The following is a 9,771-nucleotide window of genomic DNA, read 5'->3' as shown; positions in this document are numbered from 1 at the left end:
TACAGTATATGGTTGAAACAGCAAAAGGAGATAAACACAAACTGATATAAAGTTGGAAAAACACTTAAAAACCACTACTTTTAAGTAGTGTAATATCAAGAAGTAACTCTTTTTAAAAGTAAAAACATAGTATAATTTTTGGGCTCAAGAAAAGGTTTGTTTGTTGACAGTTGACGTCCCGCCGGACTTGTTTTTCTATGGTTTTTTTCTCACAGTTTTTCTGTTTATTCTGTAAAACAAACAGCAGAGAATCAAACTTCACATTCTTCTTCTGTCCTGCTCTTACTGCGCTTCCTGTTTGACATGCACCTCAGGCAGTTAATAAAGTCTGACTCCTCCTCGTTTCAAAGGTCCTCCTGCCTGAACACAAGGAGTTCAGAGTAGAAATGAGCCCAGCAGACGAGGAGGAACGAGGCATGGGAGCGCAGGGAGAGGAGGAGAGCACGGCTCCTTTGGCAGAGAAGAAGAAAAAACAGAAAACATCCAAAGAAGTTTTTTTCACAGTTCTGCCGGATCGATACGACCCTCTAATTGAAGAGGAGGAAGAGGAGGAGGAGACGCCAGAGGAGAGGAGGAAGAGGAAGGAGGAGAAGAAAAGGAAGAAGAAGACCAAGTACAAGAAGTACAGGAAGGTAAGAACCTCAAGAGGTGCGAGAATGTGATCTATTAGTAATGAACAAATGTATTAATTCAACTGTTTTTAAAAAAATACGATGCCAAGTTATGTAGGAAAAAAGATAACATGTAATAACATTATAAGAAAAAAAAATCAATAAGCTTATATAAAATATATAATTGAATTATTAAAAAAAACATTGAAGTGTAAATTGAAATAAAGCAAATACATGTGTAAAAACAAAAATATAATTGAAAAATACAAATGTAATACAAATATAACATGCATTTAAATCACACAATGACATTAAAACACATTTCAATTAATTAATAAAATGCATAAATCATTGATAAATATATTTAAATTAGTAGTAAATTCCAGATTCTATACCAAATAAAGTTAAAATACGGCAATGATTAATAAAATCAAACATCAGGAATTAAAAATGGAAAATTATAATAAAAAGAATAGAATATAAGAAATAAAATATAATGTACAAAATGTAATATACAAAAATATAATTAAATGAATAAAACAACAAATATATGTAATAAAAAGCAACAGACACATAAAAATACAAATTTAAAAATATACATAAATCTTGAAATATATATTTAAATAAATAGCAGCTTATGTAAAAAAACAAATAAATTAAGATAGCAATGATCAAATTAAACAAGAATTAAAATTAGATGATATAAGAAATATAAATAATTGTAAATAAATAGTTAGTTACATTTTAAATTTAAAGTTAATGTGAGTTGGTTGAAACAAAAAAGCTGAAAAACAAAAACAGAAAATGTGCAACAAATAATAACATCTGAAAGGATCAGAGTTTGTTTAAATAAAGTGAGTGGAATCATATTTAAAGTCATATAATATATATATTTAAAATTATTATTTAGAAGATTAATATAAACATGTATCTGCAGTATAAAGGGGGAAATCAACACCTTCTTTTTAAACTGTCAACAGTTTGTAGCTGCAGGCGAAACGGTGACTCAGCAGTTTGACCTTTGATCTCAACACGTAAACAAAACTTTATCAGCCTGATGTGGAAGAAGCTCTTGGCTACTTCAGTAAAAGTACTAAAACCACAGCGTACAAGTGTCTGGGTGGTTAAATCATTAATCATTAGTAATAAAAGTCAGAAACAAAAAGAGATTACACCACAACTGACAGCCATCACATGATGTTTGCTCACTAATTATCAGTAAACTCAGCCTGCAGCCGAGGATCATGGGAATATATGTAGTTCTGCAGGGATCAATAAGTTATTACAGTTCATCCTGAGAGGAACACACATTAAAATCATCCAGTTTATGCAGAAATAAAATATATATATATATATATATATATATATATATATATATAAAAATAAAATACATTATTAAAATATAAATAATATCCACTTGTGTAAAAAACCATACAATTAAATTAAAAATTGACATTTAATACACAATGAAAATAGAAATGTGAAATGATTGATTAAATATAAGAAAAATATTAATATAATACAGTGATGATAGAAATCTTGCAAAATGACATAAGAATATAAGAAAGATTAAAAAATATACAAAGTATAGATATAAAACCAAAAATGTTTTAAAAATTTAAACTACAAATAATCAGAAGAGTGAATAAATATCAACTTATATAAAATATATAGATTGAAATTTAAATAAATATATCAATAAATGAATTAAAAAACATCGTTGTATACAAATCTAAATATATCATAAAATTAATTTAAAAATGGAAAAACTGAAAACAATGCAATTAAGAGATAAAGTATAAAGGAATTGATGAAATAGAAGAAAATTATTTATATATATATATATATATATATATATATATATATTTTTTTTTTTTTTATTTCATTTTATATACAATCTAAATAAAAACAGTGAGAATTAAATTAAATTAAACAAAACAAGTAAGAAATTCATCCCGAGAGGAACATGAATTAAATTAAATGTTACAAATGATGATACAAATACAAAAATAACAAATACAATAATTATTAAGAAATAAATTGAATACCCCAAAAAATATATATAGAAATTGAAATATAAAATATGAATAAGTCAATGCAATACGATACAAAATTAATGTAATCTCAATTTATGTATAAAAGAAATAGCTTTCAATTTTATTTAAAAAAATGAAATATCATAAACATTGATATTAAAAATAAAAATAATAAATTCATTGATAACATCTAAGTAAATCAGTAAAATTTATACATTAAAAAAGAATACATATCAGCTTGTAAAACAAAATTAAATATAAACCAAGTGATGATAAATAAAATCAAGTCAAACAAGTAATAAATTATTCCAGAGAAGAAAATTAATATCTACCCACATTTCATCAGAATTCATCCAAAAGTTGAGTTATTTCATATAAAACCACAGTTCTTAACCACAAGGTGGAGCTAAAGGAGAAAGTTATGAAATCTAAAAGTTATGAAACATGATCCAGAGGGGAGAAGATGAATTCAGCCGTTATGTCAGCAACAAATTCAGAACTGAAAGTTTCTATTTCTGTGGTTTTGTGGCAGAACGTGAGGAAGGCGATGCGTTTCAGCTGGCGCTGTTTGATGCTCGGCCTACAGAACATGGCCTGCGCCTACTCCACCCCCTCTGCCGTGTCCACAGTGGTGACAGAGGTCCACCGGAGCAGCAAGGCATGATGGGACGTGGACAGGCCCCTGAACAGAGACACAGTGGACCAGTGGGCCTCCTGTGGCCCCGGGGCCCCATCACAACCAGCAGTTAAAGACGTTTAGAAGGTTTTAGTCACATCGAGTGATAAGAATATGTCATATCTATTAATATCGCAGCATTTTTATTCTTATTTATAACAAAGAAGGAATCCGTTTTTATAACAAAAAAATGGGGTTCTTCTTTTAGTTTTAATTCTTTACTTTATGGATGGCTTTGAACTTTATATAAAAATAAAACAAATTTTCAAGCAGTTTTTAATTCTACGTCTCTGATGTGAGTTTGTAATATATGTGAATGTGTGATGCATTACATAAACGACATTTTCAGCCAGGCTGAACGTGATTTATATTAAACTTTATTACGTTTTATTTATTTATTTTTTCGGTGAGAAAGTTCTTATCTTTATCCTGTTAATGGGTGTTATTACACTGTCACGCTATGTACACAACCACTGTGTTTGAGTTGACATTCATGCTGCATATCATTGGAAAGCTAAGATTCTTGTGATTCCAGACGAATTTATCGACTTTATTTATCAGCAACTTACCTTTGAAGCCTCATAGTAATCCAGTAATCAATAATATTCCTGGCAGAGCTCCAGTTTATCTAATCTAGTCGACTTTTTGGTCCAAAATACATTTATATTTTCATAACTACCCACAGCATGTTGTTTCGTCTTTTCAAAAATTCTGTAGCTATGTCTATGAATCGCTCCTACAGCCATCAAGCTGTCTCATTCTTCCAGACATTCTACCAGACTAACTGAATTTCCCCTCAGGGATAAATAAAGTAATTTTGATTGATTTGATTTGATTGATTTTGAATAGCTGTTTGTCTATTTTATTGTGATTTTTTGTACATCCTGTTGCGTAATATAAGTTGTGTTTTTAATATATTGTCATTTTTGTATCGCTATTTCCTTGTCCAGGCATCTCTTATAAGAGAGATTGTTGATCTCAGTGGGACATTCTGGTGGAATATAGGTGACATAAAAATAAAATAATCTTATACTAGGTCAGGGGTCTGCAACCTTTACTAACAAAATAGCCATTGTTGGCCAAAAAAAGAGAAAAAATGTCTGAATGGAGCCGCTAACCTTATTTTGAGCCTCACAATGAAGGTAAAACAACCTACTCAGTCTTAATTAGCCTACCAATATTACGAATAGGCCATAATGCGCGTATTATTCATATGATTTCGTAAGAAACATCTCAGGAGATTTGGATTCATAAGCTCGCCTAGCTAGAAAAACTCAAAACTAGACTTGAAGTTGACAAAATTTAGAGGTTAAGGCGCCAGGCCGTAGACTTTTGTGAGTTTCAAAAGCTCTGGTGCACATGTTAATTGACTTTTTAATACCATATATTAGCTGCACATTTTTACAATTGAATACAAACTCCAATGGGCTGACGTCAATGATGAATAAAAAAAAAAAAAGGAAAGAAAACAGTAATTCATCTCGTATAATTATCTTGTCACAGCCACAGGGAGCCACTGCAGACGGCCTGAAGAGCCACATGTGCCGCAGGTTGCCCACCCCTGTACTAGGTCAATGCAGGTGTAATACACCAGACAGCCACATGGTGTCACTCAAACCCTTCCACTGCGTCAAGTCCTTATAAGGAAAAGAAGGCGGGGACAAGAAGTTGTAGATGAAAGTTCACTGTTAATTTGAAACGAGTGTGTGTGTGTGTGTGTGTGTTTGTGTGTGTGTGTGCGTGCTGGTGACAGCAGCAGCTGGTCCTCTCAAACGGACTCTCAACATGTCTCGCTCCTGAAAAAGCGTCTCTCTCTCTCTCTCTGTCTTGAAGACGGTTTGATTTTGTTTTTCTGTGAAACCTGGAGGGAGTTAGAAGAAGTTAGTTCCGAGACTCGTTACCGACCTGAGAGACGCAATGTCTCCGCTGCAGCTGTCTGTCTACTGGCGCCTCTCGCTCGTCTTCTTCTTCACCTCTTTCCTCTTCTTTCTCGACATTTTCACGGCCGCCGTCGTCGCGGCCTCCTGTCCCCATGGCAACGGCACCCTAGGTGACTCGTCGAACGCCGACAGTGACCAATCAGAGCCCGGGGAAGACTCGGAGAGCGGGAACGGAGACGTGAGTGATGAAAACATGAAAACTTTTCAGTGATATTCATGTCATATTTTAGCATTTTATTCAGTATTTATACACTTTTAAAGATACAGTGTATAAAAAACACTTGCCAAACACTTACTATCAAATAACAGTAAACAACTGTAAGTTATTTTACAGATCTTTTTTTTTTTTTTTTAAAAACCCTGTTAATAAACAGTAAATATCAATAAGTAATTAAATATATAAACAAATATTAGACCATTGTTTTCTTCAATTTCTTGTTAATTTTAATGTCTGGTACAACTAAAGGTAAATTTGTTTGGACTGGGTTAAGAGTTGATGCGTAGCCATTTTCCATGGTTTTCTTGATAATAACCAAAGTCATTATAAACCATTGAAAATGGCTTGATATCAGCTCTTAAATTAAACTCGTATGAGCTATTTTTGTTGTTATCATTATATTTGTCCAAACAAATGTACCTTTAGTTGTACCAGGAATTAAAATGAACAAGAAAGCAAGGAGAAAACAAGGGTGGTCTAATATTTTTTCCCATGACTGTATATGTAATCAAATTTGAAATAAAAGTTATTTAGGCCACCCTTTTTTTAATGGCATTTCACTTATTGTAGGAAAAATCAAGTTTTGTACTGTTTAAAAAAACAGTACAAGTGTGGGTAACAAAAACAACATTACACAACAAATAAGCACAGATTAACAGTCAGCGTTAATGTGCAACATGAAGCTGTTAATGTGAACAGTTTCTGTCAAGTGTTAAAGGAGGAGATCAGTTCTCATAATATATGTATATGTAGGTATTTAAATATTTTTTTTAAAGTATCTAAATAAACAAAACATATCTTGTTAATTTTTAAAAAAGTGTGATAATTATCTTGTGCATTTAAAAAAAAGTTAGATGATTATTTTGATAATTAGAAAAACTCATTCAGAAAAAATAATTCAGAAAAATGTAGGTAGTTGTCTTGCTAGTTGAGGAAAAACTCAAAGATTAAAAAAAGACTAAAGATAATTATCTTATATATTTTAAATCTTATTTATTTAAATCGTAAAGTAGTTAATCATAGTAGTTACTTAAACATAATGTGCAACATGAAGCTGTTAATGTTAAGGGGTTCTGTGAAATGTTTAAGGAAAACATCACTCTCATTAAATATGTATGCATATATATATATATATATATATATATATATATATATATACACACACACACACACAAGTGAAACTTAAATATAGCATGAATATATAATAAAGTACGATAAATCTGACAGTATCCATGAGTGAACTGTATATGCATAATGAGAACATATACTATACAGTCATATAAAACAGTACGTAAGAGATTATAAAAGGCAAAGTGAAGAAGCTCCATTAAAAGAAAAGAAAATAGACCTCCAACAACTTTCTGATTAACTTCTTGTTAGCGAGTCAGTTAGAGTTCAAGAGCCAAAACAATTAGTAGATGGAAAAAAATGTAACCTGCAGTCATTCTGATATTCATTTTAACATTTGCTGCTGGCTCCAGTGCAGCTTCTTATATATGACCACTTAGTGCTTTTACTGCATTTTTTTTGCATTGCAAACTATATTGATTATCTTTCAGACAGCCAACATTTTAGACTACATTTTGACATTCCATTGAACTGAATAACATAGATAACAGTAATTAATCAATGTGGAAAATAAGAGTTCAGACAGTAGGTTTAACTTAGTACCTTGGTGTTTAGTTTGTATTCACTTACATTTTATTTACAGTCTGATATCACTAATCAGCTTTACAACTGGAACACTGCCCTTTGACCTGTGCTTCAGATCATTCATTCATTCATTATGACAAGGTTATCTGCTTCGGATCAGGAAAAACAAAAAAATCACGTACTTAAAAGCTAAAGAGAAAGGTTTCCCCCTCCCAGGACAGTTTTTCACTGAGAAATTACAACTGTCCTGTTTTTGAATTAGCTATAAAAATCATACCAGCATTTTGAGAAATATTTTTATGCAAATTATGTAAAAGTCAGATAATTATCCTATTAATTCAGAAAAAGTCAGACAATAATATTGTTAATTTTAGATAATTACTCTATTTATTCAGATAATTGTATCAATACATTAAATTATGTTATTGATTCCATGCATTAAAAAACTTAGATCATTATATTTATATATTTTATGTTTATCTTCTTATTAATTAAAAACTCAGAATTATATGTAGAAAATTAAGATAATTATCTTGTTAATTATTATTTTCTTGTAAAATTCATATTGTTATATTTAAAAAAAAGTTAAATATCTCTTTAATTAAAAAAAACTCAATTATATATTTTTTTAATTCAGAAATTAAGATAATTATCTTGTTGATTATTATTTTCCTGTTAATTTAGAAAAACTAAGGTCATTACACTAATACATTAATTATGTTAATTATCTCATTAATTTAAAAAGTCAGATCATTATATTATTTTTTAAAATATGTTAATTATCTTATTAATTAAAAACTCAGATAATTATATAATTTTTTGGTAATTCATAAATTAAGATATTTATCTTGTTAATTAAATGTTAGTCATTTGTGTGTGTGTGTGTGTGTGTCAGTCAGTGTGTGGTTGGACAGACTGGTTGTCGTACGGTCAGACTCTCTACATGGTCGGTTTGCTGCTGGGATCTCTGGTGGGAGGAGCCATATCGGACCGGTACGACACACAAAACACGTGTGCTATTATATAATTAGTAACTTATTTCCAGGATAGTTACTGAAGATATATATATATATATATATATATATATATATATATATATATAAATACTATTATTTATTATTATTTTATTATTATTATTATTATTTTATTTGTTTTATTATTTTTTCTTTATTTTAACTTCATTTTAAAAGTGTTATTAAACCATATAAACAACTTTATTATCCAAATATATATTAATTGGTAGAGCGCATACCACAGAGGCCCAGTCCTCGTAAGCGGGCGGCCCGGGTTCGAATCCGGCTCGGAGCCCTTTCCCGCATGTCTTCCCCTCTGTCTCCCCCTTTCACTCTCAATCTCTCCTGTCAATAAAAGCTAAAAAATGCCCAAAAAATATATTAAAAAAAAAAAGTATTACTATCTAATTTCACAAAATATTGCATATATTGCAAATATCTCCAAATATTACAACTTTATTTAAAAGAAAATGTTACGACTTTGTTTTTTAAAATATACACAAATAAATTTTTGAAAACATTATTTTCTAGTTATTAAAGCTTTACTATTTATACTTTAAGTACTTAATTATTTTATTCTTTAAATATCAGAACTGTTAAAAGTAAGTGTTATATATTTAAAAAAAAAATGCAACTTTATTCTCTGAATATAATAAACCTTCCATAAAATATTGTTATTCTCTGTTTTTTCTACTAAGAAAAGATTTTTATTTTCAAAAACTCATTTGACAGGTATTTTTTATTCAATTTCATAAAATATAAAGGGAATTTGTTGTCGTAGAATTTTTAAAACTTGTTTAAAATGTTTGTGTGTGTGTGTGTGTGTGTAGGTACGGGAAGCGGCCGGTGCTGCTGGTGTGTGTGTCCGTGCAGGCCATCTGTGGCCTGGTGCCTGCCGTCCTTCCTCAGCCCTTCATCTTCCTCGCCGTCCGCTGCCTGACCGGTGTCTGCTGCTGTGGCATCAACATCTGCTCCTTCAGTCTGGGTAACACACACCTCCTTCTGCTTTTCCCAAACCGGCCTCAGTGCGCTTGACCGGCTGTACGGCGAGTTTTATCGGGCCGCAGTGGGACGCCCTCGCACACAGGGCTGATGAAGAACGGCACTAATGAGGCCGGACGGCGTCCAGCAGCTTTCTGAGCTCTGGTCAGGGACTGAAGAGGGGCAGCAGGTTCATATGATGGTATATACAGTGTTTGAAACAAAGTTTGTTTCCTTTAAGAAAATGGCATGAAAAAACCCTGTTTATCATAGAAAGGAACTGTAAAAACAGACATTATCATGACCAGAAGTAGAGAGAACTCAAAAATGTCTTTTTTTCTGCAGAATAACACAGTAATAATGACATAAATCATAAAAAAAGAAAACACAAGTTGCAATTCTCTGATATTTAAAAAAAAATGGTAATAAAATAGAATCTATATATACAAACAAGTGCACGAATGAAAGTGCACGAATGTTATAAAAAAAGTTTGCTCCTTACAGCACATATTGAGGATTTTGCCTGTTTTACCGCCTCTCCTGTCCTCTCCTCTCTGCTCTATGTAAACAGTCTCTCCTGTCCTCTCCTCTCTGCTCTGTGTAAACAATCTCTCCCGTCCTCTCCCCCCGCTCTGTGTAAACAA

The 9,771-nt window shown here is 31.3% G+C and overlaps 2 protein-coding genes across 3 annotated transcripts in view; both read left to right on the top strand.

Annotated features, from left to right (window-relative positions):
* The first annotated feature begins 131 nt into the window (after positions 1 to 131).
* LOC131972658 (required for drug-induced death protein 1-like) lies at positions 132 to 4,059 on the top strand. Its single transcript, XM_059334319.1, has 2 exons — positions 132 to 632; positions 3,180 to 4,059. Exons 1-2 carry the CDS (start codon positions 387 to 389, stop codon positions 3,309 to 3,311), a joined length of 378 nt encoding a protein of 125 aa, XP_059190302.1. The 5' UTR covers positions 132 to 386; the 3' UTR covers positions 3,312 to 4,059.
* A 742-nt stretch (positions 4,060 to 4,801) lies between these two features.
* Positions 4,802 to 9,771, top strand: part of si:dkey-190l8.2 — a 12,819-nt gene continuing 7,849 nt past the window's right edge. Inside the window, exons 1-3 of one of the 2 annotated variants that reach the window (XM_059334314.1) lie at positions 4,802 to 5,441; positions 8,029 to 8,126; positions 8,977 to 9,131. In XM_059334314.1, coding sequence (XP_059190297.1) covers positions 5,241 to 5,441; positions 8,029 to 8,126; positions 8,977 to 9,131 — 454 coding nt within the window. In that variant the 5' untranslated portion in view covers positions 4,802 to 5,240. The remainder of the gene's footprint in view (positions 5,442 to 8,028; positions 8,127 to 8,976; positions 9,132 to 9,771) is intronic. The other variant, XM_059334315.1, reaches the window with a different exon arrangement.

Source organism: Centropristis striata, chromosome 6 (genome assembly GCF_030273125.1).
Source record: "Centropristis striata isolate RG_2023a ecotype Rhode Island chromosome 6, C.striata_1.0, whole genome shotgun sequence".
NCBI lineage: Eukaryota > Metazoa > Chordata > Actinopteri > Perciformes > Serranidae > Centropristis > Centropristis striata.
This window is presented reverse-complemented; position numbering and strand designations above follow the sequence as displayed.

Excerpts from the sequence above, each read along its gene's own strand:
- LOC131972658 (XM_059334319.1), top strand. The coding sequence starts at position 387 with ATGAGCCCAGCAGACGAGGAGGAACGAGGCATGGGAGCGCAGGGAGAG. Across the intron at positions 633-3,179 it reads AGTACAAGAAGTACAGGAAG|AACGTGAGGAAGGCGATGCG; the intron begins GTAAGAACCTCA and ends GTTTTGTGGCAG.